The sequence below is a fragment of the Dermacentor silvarum genome, chromosome 11, assembly GCF_013339745.2.
Source record: "Dermacentor silvarum isolate Dsil-2018 chromosome 11, BIME_Dsil_1.4, whole genome shotgun sequence".
NCBI classification, from domain to species: Eukaryota; Metazoa; Arthropoda; class Arachnida; order Ixodida; family Ixodidae; genus Dermacentor; species Dermacentor silvarum.
This window is the reverse complement of record NC_051164.1, coordinates 87,894,887-87,917,554: the sequence shown is the minus strand read 5'-3', so window position 1 is coordinate 87,917,554 and position 22,668 is coordinate 87,894,887. Positions and strand designations below refer to the sequence as shown.

The following is a 22,668-nucleotide window of genomic DNA, read 5'->3' as shown; positions in this document are numbered from 1 at the left end:
ACAAACCCCAGGTGGGAGGGCTTTTCGTGTAGGCATGTAGCTCATTTAGTCCCAGGTTCCAGACATTAAACGGCCCTTTACGCGTTCTATGGCATGTGCGACCACGCTGGCAGCTGGATTATCTCTTTTTGGACTGCGAACTCAGTCTTTGCATAAATTATAATCGCTGCTGCAATTTCGAAGGAAACATTTCTTGTCCACAATCTGCCCCAGTTCATTTCCGTCAGGCAACGTACAGTCGAGTGCAAAACTTTAGAGACCACGCGAGCGGCGACTAAACTATATATAGGGAGCCTACATGTAAGCGCTGCTGAAACAGCGCTTGCATGTAGGCTCCCTAGACTGAACTACAGTGGCTAACTAAACCACGACTAAAGTAGACTAAAGTTTAGACTAAAGTGCATCGCTGTGCCTTCTGGCGGCTGCGCGCCTAAGTTCGAGAGCGCGTACTGCGCACGCGCGTCCTTTTTTTATCTGCCAGCCTACTCGTTCGGTCGCTTCAACCACGCGCGCACCGGAACGCGGGAGAGAGCGCAAGGTACCACTTCTGCAGTCGCCGTGGAGTCGTAGAGCGCAAAAGACATCGCTGCTTCCTCACCTTATCACATAATTCGATTTCAGAAAAGTGACGCAAAGCATGTGCTCCGCGCCGCGGTACGTGTAGAAGCAAGGCGCAGAGGGTGGTGCGCTCCGAGCGCTGACAGTACAAATGAAGTGTTTCGCCACGATATGACATGATTTGCATCAATTAGATACATTATTGAGCAATTAGATACATTAATGGTCAAGAAAACGCGCCATCTGCTAGAGCAAGCGAGACGACCGCTCTCTCGGAGGCATTATCGTCTTTTAAGGAGCCTGAGAGAGAGAGAGACGTTTATTAAATCATAGAAAATAGAAAATTGTACATGTAAGCGTGAGTGGCTTTAATGTTTACAGCAGAGGACTTGAACAGTAAGCAAATTATTTTATTTTTTTTTTCAAAGCGTTTTACATGCAACTATAACAATTTACACCTTCAAATATCCCGCTTTTCCAGTTTTCTTGCGTGTGCTGCCGTGGAGCGGTGGATACTGCAAACAGCAACATTTTTAGACGCGTTTCACTCCGGCGTTGCTCCAGCAGTAGCCGGGTTGTTCACGTGTAGCTGGTGCAGCCGCGTCTGCACTTGCAACTTCTACACCGTGTTCGAGTGGTCGCATGGTGCTCGCCAATGCTTTTCGCGCCATTTGGTTGTCGCCTGCAGGTGTTCTGTGGAAGCTCTCGTCAGTTTGTGTGATTGTGTCGCTGCGACCGCCATATACGCTCTCGTCCCGCGGTATCGCTACTGACGCTTTTACGTTAGCGTGAAAGCAACTTTAAGCGGGCGCTATGAAATGCGTCGCCGTTGGGTGTCAAACAGGAAGAAAAAGTGGTTTGCGCATCCATTCGTTCCCGCGGGATCCCAAGCGTAGGCTGGAATGGGCTGTGAAAGTGAACATTGCAGAGAACGGCAAACTTTGGGTGCCACCGAAGGACAATCGGTACGGTGTGTGCGAGGTAGGTTCCTTGGTGTTTCTTCGCGTTATGGGCTGCTTATGTTGCCATTGATATTTCATAATATGATAAATTCTAAACCGACTTCTATTCCAGAATTAGGTTTTGAGTCGCCGATTACGTAGCCGCTGTCAGAGTCTTGTTTTCCGCCACAAGTTTCGAGCACGAAATATTCACCGCATTCATCCTGATATGTGTGCACGCATTTTGTTATGCGGGTGTCACACGGCGCACTTTCAATCGCGATCGAGACCGATCAGGATCGAATTTCCCGGCCGTGATTCTCCTTTGCGCAAGCTGCGGGAGGGAGCCAATCGCAGTCGAGAATTTCGATCCAGGTCCGCCTCGATCGCCATCGAAAGTGGCCGTGTGACACGTACCGGTCAGTAGGAACAAACTGCGGATTTTGCACAGAATTGAGCATGTGCATGAGGTAGCTAGCTCCTTGGAGTGACCACAGTGAACTGCTTAATTTATTACTTAGTTCGCGAGGGTGCCCTCGGGGCATTACCTAATTAATCTAAAAACCCTTAAATGTACAACAGCATGCAGAAAGCAAAATACTCTAATGTGTGCCTCAAGTGCGCTCGGTGAACATATGTCCTCAAAATTAGTTGCGCCACTTTTTCATGTCCACACGGATTTGCACTGTTAGACACAGCTTTGTACAATGCACAGTGCGAGGTCTACTTCACTGCACTAGTTTCACAACAAATTAGAACTTTGTTTTAGCATGCTACTAGTAGTGTGCAAATAGTAATTTTTGAGGCCGAATCAAATACGAATTGAATAGTGTAAAGTTGTGCAAGGAAACTTAATTGTTTGAAGGTTGTCTCAAATGCCACATTGCTGACATGTTGGGCAGGTGGATGCTTGGACGTTGTCTTACAAAATGATGGAAACAGAAAGTGCAACACTTGTACACAACTTCTCGAAGCTTACTACACTGACCACAAGGCAACTTCAACATAACATACAAAAATGAAAACAAACATGACGCAAGAAGCTTGTAGAAGCAGATATTTTCAAATACTAAAATGTTGGACAGCTCTGAACAAAAAGAGTATTAGCATAACCATTTGGCCAAACAGCTGTGAACATAAAGTTCTATAAAGCTATGCAATTCATCTAAATAAATCTGCTCTTCGTAGACATCAGGAGCCTGAGATTGCCATAGTCTGTCCATTTATTAGAAAGAAAGTCATGTACATCACAAATAGAACATCAAAACTTGTTGATTTAAAGAAAGCCTTTTTTTTTTCTCTCTCTCTCACTCAAATGTCAGTTATAGTTATCATTCAAGTGGTATTTTAAGTATTTCATTCATTTTTAATTCTTCCTTTAAGCTTCTGCATTATTCCTTGACCTCCAGAACCAAGAACACTAACTGCTGGCTTCTTGTCCCTTCCTGTAGTGGGTGAGTCGCGCTTGCATAAGGGAAAAAAGGCAAGCTAGCAAGAACAAGATGGTGGTCTTCATCGTGAGGGAAGGATGGCTGCACTGCTTGTGGGCCTTAAAATGCCTGTTTGCCATATCAGATGTATTGTCCTGGCCCATAGCAGGGAAAATAGAAACTCTGAATGCCAGTGGCATTTTCACAAAGATTTTAATTACAAGAAGCAGCTATTTATCATGAGTGCACCAATGGTGGCTTGTGAACATAGGTCAGCAGTGTGGGAGAATACTTACTCACACTCACTCACCATAATTTTTTCGAGGCCCCGCACTCACTCGCACTCATCTCCACTCACACTCACTCACACTCGCACTCACCTGCACTCACACTCACTGGTACGCACTCGCACTCACCTGCACTCACTCGCACTCGCACTCACCTGCACTCATACTCACTGGCACTCACTCGCACTCACATTCACTGGCACTCACTCGCACTCACCTGCCCTCACACTCACTGGCACTCACTCGCACTCACCCCTTTGAAATGAATGCACTCATGAGTCACTGTGCCGAACTATACCGCTCACAATTCGTGTGTATTCATAACGACGCTTCCAATTTAGCACTTGTTGCATCGGGAGTGCGCCAAGGCAGTGTTTTGGACCCAGTTTTATTTTTAATATACATAAAAAATTTGCCTTCCCGATTACATGGTAACGTCCATCTATTCACTGACTATTGTATTTCGTACCGCAAAATTAATCACAGTGATAATCACCATATACAAAATTCTGCCTTTTCTTGGTGTCAGGAGTGGCAGATGACTCTAAACGCCCAAAAATCTGTAAAGCAAACAGTAAGAAAGAAACAGATATCTGAGTTCACTTACATTATTAATGACACACCTCTTACTTGTGCATTTCAGCGTAAATATTTAGGTGTCACTTTAGCATACACTCTCCGACGGGAAAGCCATGTTAACAAAATAACCTCAAGTGGAAATCAATGTACATACAGAGCACCAAAGCGACTCTTCTTTCTGAGAAGACACCTTCGTCTTGCGCCCCCAGATAAAATTTGCTGACCTACAAATGCTTGTTCGAACAGTGCTGGAGCACGCCAATATTGTTTGGTTTCTGTACATAAATAAACTCATTGCAAGAATGGAAGGGGTGCAGAGGAAGGCAATAAGGTTCTGTTTTAATAAGTACAAGTTAACGGATTCATTGACTGAATTATTAAAGAGAGCTGGTTTATTAACACTGCAAAGTAGAGCAAAACTAGCACGACTAAAGTTTTTGTTTCAATTTATTCATGGTGACATAAACATTGACGTCAGCCTAAACCTCTCTCTGTCCATCTCTCTGTCATTGACATTAGACGTGTGCATGCTTGCCGCCCATGCTCGCTAAGCTCCCCTTCGGTTGGATTGAGCCAAGAGAGCGGGAAATAGTGGGAGAGATTGACTGGTCCGTATACTTAGTCAACCACTTAACGCCGAAACAAACACAAAAGGGAGAACAAAGCGGTATCTATCATTGCATCTTCGCTTTTTCTACATGTATGCGAGCGTGCGTGTCTGTTACTCTGTGCTAACTTTGCTAGTCCCTCTTCCGCTCTGCCTGTTTATATAAGGAGCCTGTACGTGTACGTTTAAGAGGGAAGCAGGAAGAAAATGGGGAGCCATAACACCCTCTGAAGGCGGATGACCAGCGAAGGTGTAGCAAATCACACGGTATTAAGCTTCTTCACTCAGTGGAAGTGATTGGAAAATTTGCTGGTCATGATTTGGATATGTCTGCCATCAGCGCTCCACCCCATACATATTCCCTGGTGTATTAAAGAAAATGTCGCAGTTTCGCCCGACAGGCGAAGCTTCGATTGCGATAGCAAATTAGTAGAGAGCTATACGAAGCAAGGATAGTAGTTGAATGGGCCGTATAAACTTGTAAACATTCACCTACTAACTAAATAGACAAGCACGGTGTCACGCGTGCGCAGGTAAACTAGAGCCCATCTCGCTCGATGACCGCGGAAACTCGCTGTCAGAACGCTGGAGTAAGGAGGCGCAGCTATAGCCGCGAGCGAATTGACCTTCGTGCCGCCTCTCGCTTCAAAGCGAACTAAACGTCTAAAACACATGCATACGAAGTTACTGGCTCTAGTTGAACATAGTTCGTGTCGCAAATCGCGTTGAAGAGGAGGCCCGCGCGGGTGCACACTTTTTCCACGTCGTGGATCGCTTTCGAGATACGACACCCACGCGGCCGCCGCCGCCAGAGCAAGACGACCCTGCCCCACCTTCCCCCCCCCCGTCCCTGACGCGCGACAGAAGTAGCGCAGTTCCACCCCGCATTTTCCCTCGCGCGCACGAGATTGCGCAGCAGGTGTCGGCTGACCCTCGCAAGCTTGCACTCCCATACACAGCGTACCGCCGGCACGCGGCGACGATTTTACCGCTTTTGGACTTTATACGGAACATCACAACAACGTCCACGACCACGGCAGAAGTTCGCTTGGAGTGTCCATATAATTGCTATCACAATATAATATATCCGCTCATTTCATTATACATTGTCTCACTCATGCCTGAACCTTGGATTATTACAACCTTAGTGAGCGGTTTCTATCTTGGCGTGCACAATCTACTAGCGCGAAAAGTCATCACCGCGAGTGAGCTTGTACACACAGCACGCCTCCATTTTTCCGCAAGCAAGGTGAACCGATATCACCTCTGCTTATCGTTCAAGCACTCACCACATTCACACTCACTTCCACTCCCAAGCCCTCACTCATGTTCACATTCACCTGCACTCACACTCACGTTCACACTCACCTCTATACACCCAGAAGCACTCACCACATTCACACTCTAAGCACTCAGTCACGTTCACACTCAGCTGCACTCACACTCACTTCCACTCATTGGCTCTCACCTCCACTCACACTCACCTCCACTCACTGGCTCTCACCTCCACTCACACTCACTCACACTCACTGGCACTCACCTGCACTCACACTCACTCACACTCACACTCACTGGCACTCACTCGCACTCACACTCACTCGCACTCACAGGCACTCACTCGCACTCGCACTCACCTGCACTCACACTCACTGGCACTGACTCGCACTCACTCGCACTCGCACTCACTTGCACTCACACTCGCACTCACTTGCACTCACACTCGCACTCACCTGCACTCACTCGCACTCACACTCACTTCCACTCACACTCACTGGCACTCACTCGCACTCGCCCTCACGCCTTTGAAGTGAGTATGAATGAGTGCACTCATGAGTGAGTGCGCCGACCTATGCTTGTGAATGCTGGCAAGGATATATCCGAAGGTGGTTATGCCCTCTACTGTTGGGCAGCTGATAGCTGTGAACTATTAACATATAAATTTATTAATTTTTTGTTTTGTTTTGCTCTATAACCATATTCTGCAGGTGCACTTCGAAGAGGACCAGTATGAGCCTAAACGCACTGATCGCAAGCTCAAGCCGTTTGCTGTGCCCACTCTGTTCAGCCACCGGAAAGTTCCGAAACAGCGCCGAAGGCTTGTACGGAGTGGTCCCACAAGCAGCAGTACGAATGTTACTACTGCTGTTGACACCGTTGCTAAGGTGGATACTGTCGTCTCCACAGCCACGAGTGTCGCAACTGTTTCTACTGTCATGACACCTGTGGTTTCATCATCAGTGGCCAAAAGGCAGCCAGCTCATCTCCGACCAGGTGGACACGCATTTTTAACCTTGCAGCAATGGGGCTCTTGTCCAGATCTTTTATATTTACAATGAAGGCCTCATCTGGAATGAAAGTCAAGCAGAATCGTTCAAAGTCAATGGCTGTTGTGGGCGCCCTTGAGGTGGAGCAAAAAGAGGCTGTTATAAAGAGGCTGCTATATTATAATAAAAAATGGCTAACAAAAGCCTCCTTTCAGTTCATTGTATGGGCAGAGACAGAACCCATTGTTTTTCTTGGGCTGGGATAACCTGATGGTTCTATTACAATGCCATCTGTATCATTATCTGTCTGTGTTATCAAGTGAAGAGTGGAAGGATTCGCTACATCATACCAGCCTTGGCCTCCATTGATTATGTTTGTTTATTTTACACTCAGGGCCTTTAGGTATGAAGAGAAGAATGGGTTAAAGGAGAAAGAACAGACGATTATGCACATTATAAAATGTTACCTGAGAGTTTGTTAATTACAGTGCAGCACGAAAACTAACATTCATTCATACAAATGCTTGCTGTTAGTCTACAGTACTAGCTAATTCTTTTTGAAAAATTTTTATTGAAATATACAATATAAGTGGAAAGCTCACTGCATTTGTTTTTATGTTAATGGCAAAAATTTTGGTTGTAAAAAACATGTTGCGTTACACATACGAATTTTAACTTTATGCTGATGATCAGTGTGCAGAGATAAGTAATGTGGTCGTGAGATTAATTTCGGATGTAGAGCAGGGGGATGATATAATATGAAAAAATGATAGGCAGGAAATCCTCAGATGTGTTGCTAGTGGCTGAAAACACAGACTTCATTTCATCGAAGACACGCTTGCAGCACTGTTGTAGTCCCAAAGAATAAAACGAGGTATTTTGGATTAGTTCGAAACAATGTATTAGGTGTTTGTAAAAGGTGCTTCATATAGCTGCAGCACTTTCTAATATTGGCCTTTACAAGATATTAATAAGCAATTTTAAAAGAGATGAAGCACTGTAAAAGTTATGGCACAAATATTTCGGCAAGAAGTTTGCTCTGTCAATTATATAATAAACATGGTGATTCCATGTGAAGTTAAATGTTATTGCATTCTAAGTATTTATATGAATTGGTCATTTCTAAAGCAATATTGTTACTGAGCCCATCACAATATTGTTCAAATAGTACACAGGCAGGTTGCTGTCACATCGAGATCCTCTCATAAACTTACGTTTGTTAATGTTTCGTTTCGTTTGCCAGATTTGGCACCCGTTTCTGACGTTATTAAGGCTGGCCTGAAGAAGGATGATGTCATGTTCGGTAGTTATTTCTCTGTAGATTAAACAGTCACCTGCAAATAGATCTGTGTCAGATGTTGTTGCTGCAGGCAAGTCAAGGAGTAAAAGATGTCCCAGGGCAGAGCCTTGCGGCATTGTTACGAACTGGTAATGATTAACGAGAAATTACTCAGTCTGCTCTAGAAGGTTGTGATCAAGGTTCAATTTGTTTAATTTTTAATGTAAATGTTTTTGCCACTGCTGGTGAAAGGCTTTTAAAAAATCTAAAAAATCTAAAAAGATATAATCGATAAGGAAAAAACATCACGTATTGGTGTAGTTCATGAGTAAAAGTTCATTTAATAAGTGTGATTCACATGGGGAGAATTACTTGCAATGTCCATGTTGTGGTGGCATGAAAAATTACTTATGCTCTAGAAAGTCTGCAAGGTTAGCAAATATTATTTGTTCCAATAATTTGCACCAGGTACTGGTTAATGATCAGGGACGATAATTTGCAGGTGTCGTGCTGCTGCCTGTTTGTGCAAAGGAACAATTTTTTCCTGTTTTTCATTCAAATGAAACAGCAGATGTGTTGAGCGATTGCTGAAATACTTTTAACTACATTGAGTAGAGCTATAAGAGCAGGTACTTTTCAGAAATTTGGCGCTCACTTTATCAAAGCTGGGTGATCAATGTATCTTCAATTACTCTATTAGTTGAATTACACTGGAAGCTTGACCAATCACTGGAGGTATAGTCAAATAGATAGTCAATAAACACAGGCAGTTCAATATCGTTACTGCGCGAGAAGTCTGTAACAAAAACATCATTCAAGAGAACTGTAAAATTGTAATCTTGGCATGGAAATTGGCAGCTGCGTTGAATTAGGCAAAATTGGCATCAGCAGTGTCGCTGGAAAAGTCACGGTGATCTAAAAACACTGTGTTGCTCTTCAATTCCTGCTTTTGATGTTGCTGCTACTTTGCGTGCCATGTATAAAAGTATAAATATTTGCAAATAAAGTGTGCCTGTATGCTGCAAAAAGTGTGTGCTCTGGTGAAGCTTTTAAGGGAAAAAATGGGTGCTAGACCTCCCTCCCTCTCTCGTACTTTCTCATGTCCGTGGCATTCTTACGACCGTTATTGTTCACAGGCTGGCAAGTATGCATACTACACTACAGAATGTGCACGTTCTGGATTTTGTAAATGCCACCTCGACATCCTTTTTTGCGCTGTTGCAGCCACCAACCGTGCAAGCTGTGCCAAGCAAGCACAGCACACGCAGGTCACTCCGTCAGCCATGACAACATTAGTGACACCACCCGTGAACACTGGTCCACCATTTACTGTGGCCACTTCGGGTGGCAACATCATCCTTGTTCCTGCCATTACACAAGGCGATCACCGTTACACTGTGAGCGGTCCGCCTGCTGTTCCACCTGTTGCGGTGCCTAACACCGGTGCTCCGAATACTAACTCAGGTTAGTGGTATTTTCTGTAGCTTCATGATCATAGTAATATTCTTGCCATGTGCAGTCACTGCTGGACCTCATCATTCACTCACCTTGTCCGCAGGGGTGTGCTCGTTGCTGAAAGCACACAGACGCTGTGCTTCAAGTTGTTGATTGATGCACCCTCGCTCTGCAATCTGCTAGCCTCCTGGCTAGCTCAGATTGTAGAGCAACGGCCCTGAAAAGGCTTTGGTCCCGGGTTCAATTTGTGAACCAGGACAGATTTTCCTTCATTTGCGAAACTTCATTTTCTGAGAAAGCCATATTGGGTTTCCTTTGTAGCTTTGGCTACTCTGGGATGGACAGGCTTGTACATGATAAATTACATGTAAAATAATTACATGTAATCACATTTTTTTGTACTTTTGTAATTGGTTGATTTGTAAGGGAGTAGAACGGCTTGAGAAAGTTCCATTGCCATCGCGTGCCTCGGAGCCAGAAGATCGGCACACCAGAAAGCGCCATTGCAGGTCGCGCGGCCAGTTAGCCAGTCCAGCTGAGCCGTCGTTCCTGCCACTGTCTCCGGCTATCGCTCGACAACTCCGATAAAGCTCATCACATTTGGTGGAGTGCGGTATGCCTGAAAACCTGGAACTTTGAAGCAGGACTCTGCCATCCCTTCCCGTCATGACGGAAGACCCGTCACCGTGTCCAACGGCCACGATGCCTACCGTGGCCTACTCGGGTGCATTGCATCAGCGCGACCCTGCCATTTTCAGTGGGATAGGAGACCATGACGTGGAGGACTGGCACGACTCCTACAAAGGTGAGCAACCACAACAAGTGGGACGAGGCTACGAAACGAACGTCATATTCTATCTGAGCGATATTGCGAACTTGTGGTACCGCAACCATTAACCTGACGTCTCAACTTGAGTGGCGTTCAAGACCAGCTTTACAGAGGTGTTTAGGTGGCCTGCAGTCTGCAAGCATCGCACCGAGCAATGTTTGAGAGAACGAGCTCGGCAGAGTAGTGAGACATTTACGAGTTACATCGAGGATGTCATTGACCTCTGCAAGCGTGTCGATGCAACAATGGCAGAAAGCGACAAGATCAGGCATATTTTAAAGGGGGTTGATGACGATCCCTTTGAGGTGCTGTTGGCAAAGAACCCCAGCACTGTGTCTGAAGTAGTGACCCTCTGCCAGAGCTATGATGAGTTGCCAAAGTAGCGGCTCGCCATGCGAAATTTACTGATAAGCTGTCTCTCTGGCTTGACCGCTGCCGCTGATGGCTCTTCAATGACCATGCAAATTCAGCAGTTTGTTCGTGAAGAGGTGGCCCGCCAACTTTCATTGGTGTCACTGATGCAAGAGACGCCCTTCTTTTTGTTGACACCCATGCTGTAGCACGTCATCCAGGAACAAGTCGCTGAATGCATTCCTCCCGCCTTGCACAACCCTCTTGTTGCTGCTCCACTCAGCTATGCGCATGTCGCTACGATGCCCGCAACGCCAACCCATGCAGCGTTTCATGCACCAACGCGGATACTACCGTTTCCCGCCTGGTTAGTGCCACAGAATCCCCCCCGCACGCAGAACCCATGGCGCACACCAGACAACCGGCCGATTTGCTACTCCTGCGGAATTACTGGCCACGTGGCACGTCTATGCCGGCCGGCGCAAGAATGCCACCTACTGCTCGCTTCTGGCCACCGACTTTCACGTACCCGCCAAGTGAATTTCAACGCCATGATTCACCAAGATCCGCCTTTCGATTCTGAGCCCATTAAATGAGTTATTGAATTTTTTGTTCTTGTCTCTTGTTCACGATGTCATCTTGGGACGGGATTTTCTTTCAAGCCATCATGCCATCATTGACTGCACCCGCACCAAGGTTGCGTTCCTACCTCTTTGTGTCACGTCTTTTGAAGAGCAGCCTCCTGCCAAACTTGTCCTCAGAGAAGACACTGACATACCTCCGTGGTCGTCTGTTATCGTCCCCTTGTCGTGTGACTCCCTTTGTGACGGTAGTGTGCTTTTTATGCCGTCTGACTTCTTCACCCGTCGCTGAATGGTTCCTCTGCCATTCGCTGTGCTTAACTTCCATGCTGGTGCCACTTCCATGTGTGTTTGTAACTCGACATCACTCCCGCTTCATTTGTTACGCCACGAGTGCCTCGGTCAGGCTCAGCCGGTGCACTTGCTTTTCAACACGCATGGAGACCCACCTGCCGCTTACATCGCCGCTATAGACCCTGTGCCTTCGAGTTCTTCACCGCACCCCTTTACCACATTCATCGACCGTAACCTTACTTCGACTCAGCGCGACGAGCTTCTCTGTCTTCTCCATCAAATCCGAGATTCAGTTGATTGCCACACTACTTCTTTGGGTCGAGCAACAGCTGTCTCCCACACCATCGACACTGGCTCTCATGCTCCTCTGCAGCAGCGACCTTACCGGGTTTCAGCCCCAGAGAGACTGGTTATTGACTAGCAGCTGACCGACATGCTCACTCGTGGCGTTATTCAGCCATCAAGTAGTCCATGGGCATCCCCAATCATTCTTGTTAAAAAGAAAGATGGTTCCATCTGATTTTGTGTCGATTATTGTCATTTGAATAAGATCATGCGAAGGGATGTCTATCCTTTGCCGCGCATAGATGACGCACTTGACTGCTTACAAGGAGCCGAATTTTTTTCTTCCTTAGATCTTCGCTTTGGATACTGGCAGGTGCCCATGGCCGAGGCTGATCGTTGTGAGACTGCATTTGTCACACCCGACGGCTTGTATGAATTTAATGTCATGCCGTTTGGCCTTTGTAATGTGCCGGCCACCTTTGAACGGATGATGGACACTATCTTGCATGGCCTAAAGTGGCAAACGTGCCTTTGTTATTTAGATGATGTAGTATTTGCGCCCGTCTTCCAGACACACCTACAATGCTTGAAACAAGTTTTGACCTGCCTTACACAAGCTGGCCTGCAGGTTAACTTAAAGAAGTGTTTTTTTCGGCACAACAGAATTAGCTATATTGGGCCATGTTGTTTCCAAGCATGGCATACTTCCTGATCCCTCTAAGCTCCGCGCCATGGCTGAATTTCCTAAGCCAACGTCACTTAGGGCACTGCATAGCTTCACAGGCCTGTGATCCTATTTTCGTTGTATTGTGTGAAATTTCGCTACCATCATTGCACCCCTGACACAGCAGTCTTGCCGGCACCAGTGACCTTTCTACCTGGTACGAAGACCTGGCCTGACCGCTACCTGGCCGCTTTTACCACTTTAAGCCTTCTACTTACCTCGCCACCAATTTTACGTCACTTTGATCCGGATGCTCCTACGGAAATTGACACGGACGCCAGCGGCATCGTAGCCTATGCCAGCCGAACTCTCACCAAAGCTGAAGCGAACTACTCTGTGACTGAAAAGGAATGCCTAGCCATTGTGTTGGTTCTTGCGAAATTTCGGCCGTACCTTTACGGTCGACCTTTCGACGTCGTCAAAGATAACCATGCTCTTTGCTGGTTGTCGTCCCTGAAAGACCCGTCTGGCCGCCTAGTGCGATGGGCCCTACATGTACAGGAATACAACATCAGGGTTGTCTACCGCTCCGGGAGCAAACATTCTGACGCTGACACTATATCACGTTTGCCAGTTTCACCCGTTGTCAACAGCGTTTGGCTCCTGACTGCCGCTCGGTTACCTTTAGACATCACCGACATGGCTTCAGAGTAGCAAAAGGACCCATGGATAGCCGCTCTTCTGAACCTTCTAGAGAATACTGTCGGAGTATCGGTTTTTCGTGCGCTCTGCCATCAAGCACCTCATTTCACACTTCAAGATAGACTTCTGTCCCGCCGAAATTACCATGCGATGGCCGCAAGTGGCTTCTAGTGGTCCCGCATCAACTTCGTAGCGATATCTGCACTTCATTTCACACCGACCCGCAGTGTGGCCATGGTGGTGTGTCGAAAACCTACACGTGCCTTTGACTTCGATATTACTGGCGGAGCATGTACAATTATGTAAGCAAATACATTCGCTCGTGCCCTGATTGCCAATGTCTCAAATTGGCTCCTCATCCAGCCACCCTATTGCAGCCACTTCCATGCCCAATCCGCCCCTTTGACTGTGTCAGGATTGATTTATATAGTCCTCTCCCATGTACGGCTGCTGGCAACCGTTGGGCCATAGTCGCCGTCGATCACCTGACGTGACATGCGGAAACCGCTGCCCTCCCATCGGCCACAGCGCACGTGGTCGCTCGTTTCATCCTCTATCACCTCATTCTGCGCCACGGCGCTCCTCGTGAACTCTTGAGTGACCGAGGGCGCGTGTTTCCTTCTGTAGTGAAGACTCTCCTTCATCAATGCAACATTATACATTGCAGCACTACCGCCTGTCACCCCTAGACAAATGGCCTGACAGAACGGTTCAACCCTACTCTCGGCAACATGCTGTCCATGTACGTTGCCTCAGATCATTTCAGCTGGGACCTTGTTCTACTGTTTGTAACATATGCATGCAACACCCCCAAACAAGCCTCAACCGGATTGTCTCCGTTTTTCCTTCTCTACGGCCGTGAATCTTCCTGTACGATTGACACAATTTTTCCATATCATCCAGATGCTTCAAAGTGCAGTCTGGTTTCCACCGCCGCTAAGCTTCTTGAGGAATGTTGGCAGCTCACCCGCTCGCTGACTGCCGCAGACCAATCCCACCAGGAGCTTCGACGTGACGACGGCAGACCTGTTCCTACTTTCTCACCTGAATCCCATGTATGGCTCTGGGTGCAACCTACGAGTCCTGGCCTCTCTTTCAAACTACTTCCAAAATTTGATGGTCCTTATCGCGTCATTGCCCAAACCTCGCCCGTCATCTACATCGTCGAGCAACTGACTCCCCCAAGTGACCACCGTCTCCGGAGACGTGAAGTTGCTCACGTAGACAGGCTCAAGCCTTATTATGAGCCCATTGTTTTGTCATCGCCGTAGGTCACCAGGATGGATTCCTTTTTCAAGCTGGGGGCAATTGATTGTAAGGAAGAACGGCTCTAGCAAGTTCCATCGCCATTGCGTGCCTCGGAGCCAGAAGATCACGCTAGAATGCGCCATCGCCATCGCATGTCGCACGGTCAGTTCACTGCTGAACCATTGTTGCTGCCGCTGTGCATCCGGCTATCGCTCGACGACTGCAATAAACCTCGTCCCAGATTACTTTTTTTTACCCATAAATACGCCCTGTAATTCAATTACTTTTTCAGTTACAAATTACATGTAACCAGTTACTTTATTGATGGGACAAGCTGTAACAGGAAATGCAGATTTGAGCACTTCGATTTAGAGGGAACTACCGTAGAATGCCCATGCAGCAGCCTCGCGGATGCGCAGTGTTCAGAGAGGCAAACTCGGGCGCTCAGTATCATTTGTTTCCTTACCTTAACAGTCTGCCAGATGTTAGCTATCAAAATGAATCGATGTTGCTCTGACTCGATAGCGATGGCCACTTCGAACACTCGTGTCAGGAAGTCGCCTATGGCCGATTTTCTTTCCCTTTTCATTGGCCCTACCAGGGGCGTCTTCTACGAGCTCCAGCAATCAGAGCACTGCATTTCGTAGAGGACTCGGATGTGAGCATAGCGTCATTGAGCAACATAATGCCAACATAATCACTGAGTTGTCAAGGATCAGTAACTGGTTCATTGAATACAAATTAGCATTAAATTCTGAAAAAACTTGATACGTTATTTTTCTATCTAGAAGAAAGAATATTGATACTTCATCAGTTAAACTCTGCCTGCACACCGAGCTAACCCAACAAGTCGTTTCTTTTAAATGCTTGGGCATGTTTTTTGACGAGCACCTGCACTAGGAAGAACAAATCCACAGCGTATGCAGGGAGGTGGCGTGTGGCTGTCATACGCTAATTAAGTCACGACAATGTTTTCTCCATTCTGTGCTTCGGTCACTGCACTTTTCATTTTGTCATTCCCACATAAATTGTTGGATAGAATCATGGGGTGTAACATATGCCATATCTAAAGCCAGTACAGTGACTATGAAGGAGAGTGCTAAGCATATTATGTGCTAACTGCGTGAATGGTAAAATTAACACTATATTTCGGGAACAGTGTATACTCTCAGTTTCAGAACTTCATAACTATAAGGCTGCCCTCTTTGTTAACAAAATAACAGGCACTTGCTTTCCTCTCTCTAATACTCTCTTCAACATGTCATCTCTAAACACTAAATATTCATCAAATGGCAATATTAATTTGCCTACATGCTACCATTTATACGGAGAACGATTAATTAAATTTCATGGGACAAAAATTTTGAATAAGCTACCCATTGAAATTAAGATAGCAGAAAAACTTAAATATAGTTTGAAATAATTTATTTGCCAAATCAGGATTTGTAAGCAGTTCATTTCACTTGCAGTTGTCTGTGTATTTTGCTTATGTTGCCTGTTATCTATTGTAGTGATGTGATTGCGGATATGCCTTTTTATTAGATTATATTTGTTTATTTTTTGCACTGCTGACCTCATTCGCATATTTTCACTGGACTGGCCACTACCCAGCGTAGGCTGTATTGGTCCAGATAGTTTTTATACATTTCTTATGATTTATCGATGAACATTTATTTATGATGATGAGTGAAAACCAAAATCTGTCGGGACAAAAGTAAAATCTGGCCTTTATCTGTTCATTACCTCCAATTAGAAGTCGGACAGCACAAAGTGTAATAATGTGTTTCTCTTGTCTTTCAGTGCTTCCTTCAGTCAGCTGCCTTCCCAACACTGGCCCCATCATTCTGGTGCCTGTGAGCAAACCCAGCGGGGTTCCATTGCCCAATAAAGGGACGAGCCCGAGTACTCAGATGCCAGTCATCCTATCGGTTGAATCACTTGCACCATCGGATTTGACACCCATCTTGCCTAGGTGAGCTATTACTTACAGTAAAGTTAACTTAAGAATTACATAGATTTGGACCAATCATATGGTTTTGGGAAACGTGTGCTCTATTTTTCTGTGGCATCAAATGCTTACTAGTTTACTTACATTTGGCAGTTCACTGCTTGGTTTTGACAGACAGCGGAACACAATACAGTAGAACCCCGCTGATACGTTCCTCATGGGACCGTAAAAAAAAAAAAACGTAAGAGCCAGGAAACGCAAAAGCCGAGAAACAGGAAAATTTGAGAAATGACTGGTGATTGAATTGCACACAATATTGTTTTAATTCTTACATGTGAAAAAAAGTCGTAGTTTCGCCCGAAAGCCGAAGCATCGATTGCGATAGCAAATTAGTAGACAGCTATACAAAGTAACGATAGTAGTTTTATCATCCATATAAACTTGTAAACATTCACTTATTAACTGAAAACAAGCATGGTGTCAGCGCCTAAAGGCAAACACGAACACATCCCATCACACTCGATGAGCGCGGACACGCGCTGTCGAATGCTGCCATGAAAAAAGCGCCACTGCAGCAGCGAGCAGTGACCTTCGTGCTGTTGTCTATCGCTTCAACGCAAACTGAGCACCGAGAACACACAGCACACACAAAGCTACGAGCCGCCGACGCACCTACACTGCCTAGACTCTGCTCCCAACTCAGATCGCTTTCAAGATACGACCCGCGCGACCGCGTGACACCGAGTAGTACGCAGTTGATGCCAGAGTACAACGCCGCCCGCTATACCTCCCTCCCTCCCTCGTCAGTGCCTCGAGCGCAACGGAAGAAGGCGCGCTTCATCCCCGCTTTTCTTTCTTGCGCACGCGAGATTTAGCCAGGGTTGTCAGCTCCCCTCGCACGCTTTCACTAGCACATACTGTGCGCGGCGATGGCGTTATCGCCCTTGGACTTTATACGGAACATCTATGCGCCAAAACCAATTTTAGGGCCACAACGCATCATAGACACCATCTTTAGATAGCAAATACGGATCTGAAAGGCCATGCTTTTGCTGGCGGAAACCAAAAATATGTCATAGGTATCGCCCCGGCACTTTGGGCGGCCAATCCCATCGTCCAGCCACCCAGCCAAGTGACATGAAAAGTCAAAATGGCCGCTCGGGCCAGCGCGGGGTGGCAGCTCGCAACGCATGAAGCAGGAACGGTCCCACAGTTGCGACGCAACAGCGGGGTTACCAATGCATTGGGTTCTATGGGAGCTATGCCAGGACCTGGCCGAAAACAACGTAACAGCCGGGAAAACGCAGCACCGGGGAACGCAACAGCGGGGTTCTACTGTATGACAAGTGCAGTTGGTGACAATGCAGTAGACTTCCGTTGATTGACTCCGGCTAATTCAATTTTTGGTTATTTTGATGCCAACCGAAGGTTCCGGCTGGCACCCATGCATTTCTATGGGCCCCACACATTCATTATTTCGATCTTAAAGTAGGCCATTGCTAGATAATTCAAACATGAACCGTCAGCATGCTTGGGCCTGACCCCTATGGTGATCCCAGTAGCAACACGTTTAGTGGCAGATTGTCCCAGCAAAGCTTAGGGGACGGTGAATGCATTGAACACACGTCATCTCCAGTTGAAAACAGTTCTTTTCGGCCTGCCCTAGCAATATTTTCAAGAAATAACGGTAGCTCGCAATTTTTATTACGGTATTACCCGACTGTAATGCACGCCTTTTTTTTACCAAGAAAATTGGGCCGAAAATTGCCTGCTAGGTGCAGTTGTATGCAAAACCAATGCTCCACTGCATGAAGTGGTGGGTGCATATGTATTGTCAGCAGTTCATGTCTGACATTCTTATGGTTATGAGGTGTGTTTTGCAGACCCCTCAGCCATGCCTGCCTGCACAGTCACTTGTGGATGTGAATGTAGCATCACCCAGGGGTGGCACTCCTGCGCCAATTGCGCCATACACAGAAAGTTTACCAAAATTGCGCCACGCTGCGCCAGAATGGCTTCAGCATGTGTGCTCCAGCAGTAGCTGCGAACAGCTACTCAATACGTTCTCCGAAAAAGAGTGCAGCCATTCATATTCCGCACATCACGTGACGGCGCCTCCCGCAGTTTCTCGTCATTTTCACGCTTGTAACACTGGACTTTCGGCGCCTCCGGCAAATGGCCGGCACGCCCGAGGCCCTTCCCGGCTGTTGTCGCTGCTGTCGGGACGACCAGGGCAGCTGTATTTAGCGTGTACTTCAATACAATTGAGTGGACCCAGCGGCGCGGCACACCCTAGCTGAGGTGCAAAGTGACAAAAAGTAGGCTGAGGACGCCGTAAGCGAACTATGGAGGCGCGCGCTGCAGCAGGTTCAGCTGGTGGGCGTCTCTGTCCCCAGCGCCGGTAAAAAGTAAGACTATTCCAATCTGTTTTTAAGTCCATATGGGCGAGGCCTGAACCATTTTAACCTATCACGAAGGGCTAATGGTGGATTTGGAATAAAAAGTCACAATTTTGTCTGAAAGGCGTAGTATTGATTGCGATAGCAAATTAGTAGACAGCTTTACGAAGTCGGGATGTTAGTTTTATCGGCAGTGTAAGCCTGTAAAAATTCGCTAACGAAATTAACAAGCACGGTGTCTCGAGCGCACAAGCAAACGTGACCATATCTTACTCGATGACCGCCAAAACTCACTGTCAAAAACGCTATAGTAAGGAAGCGCGGCAATAGCAGCGACCGAATTGGCCTTCATGCTGCATCACTTCAATGTGAACTAAGCGGCGAAAACACTGCGCACACGAAGCTATCAGCACTCGCACTCAGTCCCCATCGCAGATCACTTTCAAGGTAGGGTTCGCGCGGTCACTGGCGCGACCGTGCGCCAGTTACAGTTGAACGCCCCTACCTCCCCTCCCCCGGTGCCTTGCACGCGACGGAAGAGGGCGCATTTTAACGTGACAGCATTAACCCTTTGCGGTCCGAAACTTTTACCCACTTTCCGGCTGTCCCGGTCCGAAACTATTTTGCCAGTTTATAGCGCCGCGATGAAAACCACAAACTGTGGACGAAAAACTCATAGGATATTTATTTTTTCTTTTGCATTCTGCAGGCAACTCCTCTGCCGATATTTGAGCAGTGTGTGATGCCGCTCGAAGCATTTTTCTGGGTGCAGGCCAGGGTTGTTACTGCAGGTTTTGCAGAAAAACACAGTTTCCCTCCTGCCTCCGTTCGTTTTTCGATCGCTACAAACAGCACAGTCTTTGCTATTTCGGCCTGGGAGCTTGTAGATGAATGGCTCCTCCCATCTAGCATTTCCTCGCACTCCTTCCACGCAGACAGGCCCCAATTTTTGGCTCTATAGCCCTCACGTCACCCACCAGCTGTTGGAAGAGGTTGCGACGGTACTGCAGGTGTCGCTGCTCTTTCTCAGCATGATTCTGCAGCTGTGTGCGCCTCAAAATAAAGCTATTGACAATGGAAACATCTAGAAGCTTTCACTAAATGCGCCACCGTAAAACGCACGCGATGAAAAAGTGATCATGCTTCTCAGCGAACCGCGCGAACGTGCTGTTCCGCACGCAAGTGAGAACGCTCTGGTATCCAGAAGCCGTGCTGAACATTGTTCTGCACCCTAGAGCAAAGAGAAGTAAACTTCAAGAAACAAAGTTTATTTATCCCTCAAAAGATGGCGCATCATGTATACAAAGCATGCGCACGAATCGCAGTGAGAAAAACCGCGAAATTTAACCCCCGAACCCCCTTGTCGAGCGGTGCCCGACAGCGGACCGCTACGGCCGTCTTGCGTTGTCGGGCCCTGCCTGACACCGGACCGCAAAGGGTTAAGGGCCCCGTGTCGCAGAAAATCCGGTGTCGGCAACCGGCACCGGCGTGCGATGCGGGTGGCGGAGAAAATCATCCCCAACCACCCCGACCGCGCAGGCCCTCCACGTGGTGCAAGGTTTTGGTGAATAAAAATTGAATTTCGCACAGCGAAATCCGTCAGGAAAATGGTAAAGTACGACTTTACCATTCGGCATCGGATTCGCCGTCGGATTTTCTCCCCGCTTTCCTCCTTGCGCAAGCGAGATTGAGGCTCCATCGTCGGCTCACCCTCGCACGCTTTCACTCGCACATACAGCATACGGTGCGGCGAAGAAGTTATAACCCATTGACTTTATAGATAACATCAGGGCAGTGCCGACGGCAGAAATACGCCTGAAGTGTCCATTTAATTGCTATCACAATAAAAGCAAATTGGAATAGCTTTGCGTTATACCACCCCAGGGTTGATTGCGGCTCTCTGGGTCTGCGGTGCCATATGGTGACCCAGAAATTGTTACAGCACCAATTGGACCACCTGATTTGAGAACATTTTTCGCTATCGTAAGCGTCAGCGGGGGATTGTATAGTTCGATCGTAGTGTCACCGATGTTTTCGGCTTTACTAGAAAGCATGCGCCGTGCCACCACTTGACCCACTCTTCCGTATTCTAGTACGCTTTAGATACAAAGCGTGCTTCTACTACGCACTTCGTGTTGGTTTATTCTGTGTTTCGTCAAGGTTTCGAAGTGTGCTGCCACATTCCATTATTCCACCAAAATTCAGATTGGCCTGCTTCAAACTGCTTCAAATTGAAATTTTGTCTGCTCCAAATTGCTCCAAAATGAAGTTTAGTCTGCTTCAAGCTGCTCCAAAATGCAATTTGGTCTGCTCCAAACTGCTCCAAAATGCAATTTTACTTGCTCCAAAGATTGCTCCAAAATGACTTTGGGCAGTCCCACCCTTGATCACCACTTCGGTGTTTTATGGACAGAATGGTCTGCATTTTTTCGTGTAGGAGTGCTGCTTAATAAACTAATAAAAACTGCGGTTGGCACTCTGTGTTACAGGAGGGTACGTTCACAGCTGCATATTGAGTGGTCCGCAGTAGTATTTGTCTAACCAACCCCTTTCTACTGTGCTGCAGCTTCAAGGCGTACTTTGCATATCTGTAGGCTGCACTTTTATCTGTAGCCACCGTTGTGATTCTGTGGACCTTCGAGGTTGTGCGCTAGGATAGTGAGGCTAGACCACACTTTTTCCCATGGTCTCTAGACTGAATGCACACCGATCTTTTTGCCTTTAGTGACTCTCCTACCCACATATATGCAGGCCCTCAAGCTATGAAAAGCTAAAGGAGGAGACAACAGCATTGTGCCAACAGGCTGATGAACTGCGACGCAAGGTGGCCGACTTGTCTTGCCAGAAAGTGCGTGTCATGGCAGCACTGGCACGCCAGACAGAGCTGCTGAGCCGCTTCCTCCGAATGGACCAAGTTGAGTGGCTGCAGAAGCTTCCCAATGACCAGCCCATAAAGTGGACTGAGCCCACGCTGCAGTTGGCGCTCGACATCTACCGTTGCTCACCCGAGGCCTACCGCAAGCTGCTAGTCAGCCACTTTCCATTTCCAATGGAGACAGCTCTGAGGACGTACTGCAAAGAGAAGGGGATATGCGGAGGCGTGCCCGCTGAGTTGCTGCAAACGGTCACATTACCTCAAGCAGATGGAGAGGAAGAAGATGAGAATGTGAACATTATTTGGTTGTGAATTAGCCACAGGACTGCCGTGACTGGCTAGCGGCCACCTGGGTGGCAAGTTCACTAGTCATAGTTCATCAGTTAATAGTTTACCACCAAGAAAAAAACGTGGTTCAAAATCATGTTCCTGTGCACAGTTGCATTTCATATATGCCGTATATTGAGTGTTCAAGTTGATATTTTAAATATGCTCATTTTATCACATGCTTGTTGGTTGTCACTGCAAGTTTTCCTAATAAAAGCTCATCCACTTCTGGCTGTATATTTTCCCCTATACATTGCTGTGCCTTTTAACATGGGAAATACCGACGCTGAGGGAAAGGTTATTTTATTAAATTGAATGTTGAAATCAGCATGAACCAAGGCCCATTCCTCAGCATTGTAATAGATGGTTGCAGCATGCAACTTGAAAAAACATGACGTTCAGAAATTTTACTCCTGTGGAGTACATGTATATATAATAGAAGACTGAAGGTCTTTGAATTGTGGCTTCTTATTATGCTTGTACGAAGCAGCCACATGGTCAGGTATATAGCAAGATGATGTGAGTACTCGGCATTTAACTTTTGCCTGTAGTTGTCATTTGTTGGTCGGAGTATTTTCTTTAGGGAAAGTTTTTAGCTCAGTCCTTAAAGCACGACAAATGCTGACATTTTATCATCAGGAAACTCCCAAGCTGGTCTGAATGAAATTTAGGAAAGATTCTAAGAATGTAGTCGCAAAATTTTAATTTACACCTGGGAAAATTTTCGAAGAACTTGCAATTATAGCAAAATTGTTAGAAAATAGG

General features: G+C 46.8%; 1 protein-coding gene across 3 annotated transcripts; it reads left to right on the top strand.

Annotated features, from left to right (window-relative positions):
• Nucleotides 1–1,117: 1,117 nt before the first annotated feature.
• On the top strand, nucleotides 1,118–22,140 carry LOC119433812 (salivary glue protein Sgs-3). 3 transcript variants are annotated; one of them, XM_037701073.2, is made up of 5 exons: nucleotides 1,118–1,539; nucleotides 6,388–6,673; nucleotides 9,170–9,409; nucleotides 16,155–16,326; nucleotides 21,453–22,140. In XM_037701073.2, the coding sequence occupies exons 1-5, from the start codon at nucleotides 1,372–1,374 to the stop codon at nucleotides 21,886–21,888; spliced, it is 1,302 nt and encodes a 433-aa protein (XP_037557001.1). In that variant the 5' UTR covers nucleotides 1,118–1,371; the 3' UTR covers nucleotides 21,889–22,140. The 3 variants fall into 3 exon arrangements, with proteins under 3 accessions (XP_037557001.1, XP_049514390.1, XP_049514391.1); XM_049658434.1 differs by lacking the exon at nucleotides 1,118–1,539 and adding an exon at nucleotides 2,933–2,953; XM_049658433.1 differs by lacking the exon at nucleotides 9,170–9,409.
• Nucleotides 22,141–22,668: the final 528 nt, after the last annotated feature.

Excerpts from the sequence above, each read along its gene's own strand:
- LOC119433812 (XM_037701073.2), top strand. The coding sequence starts at position 1,372 with ATGAAATGCGTCGCCGTTGGGTGTCAAACAGGAAGAAAAAGTGGTTTG. Across the intron at positions 9,410-16,154 it reads TGCTCCGAATACTAACTCAG|TGCTTCCTTCAGTCAGCTGC; the intron begins GTTAGTGGTATT and ends CTTGTCTTTCAG. Across the intron at positions 16,327-21,452 it reads TTGACACCCATCTTGCCTAG|GCCCTCAAGCTATGAAAAGC; the intron begins GTGAGCTATTAC and ends ACATATATGCAG.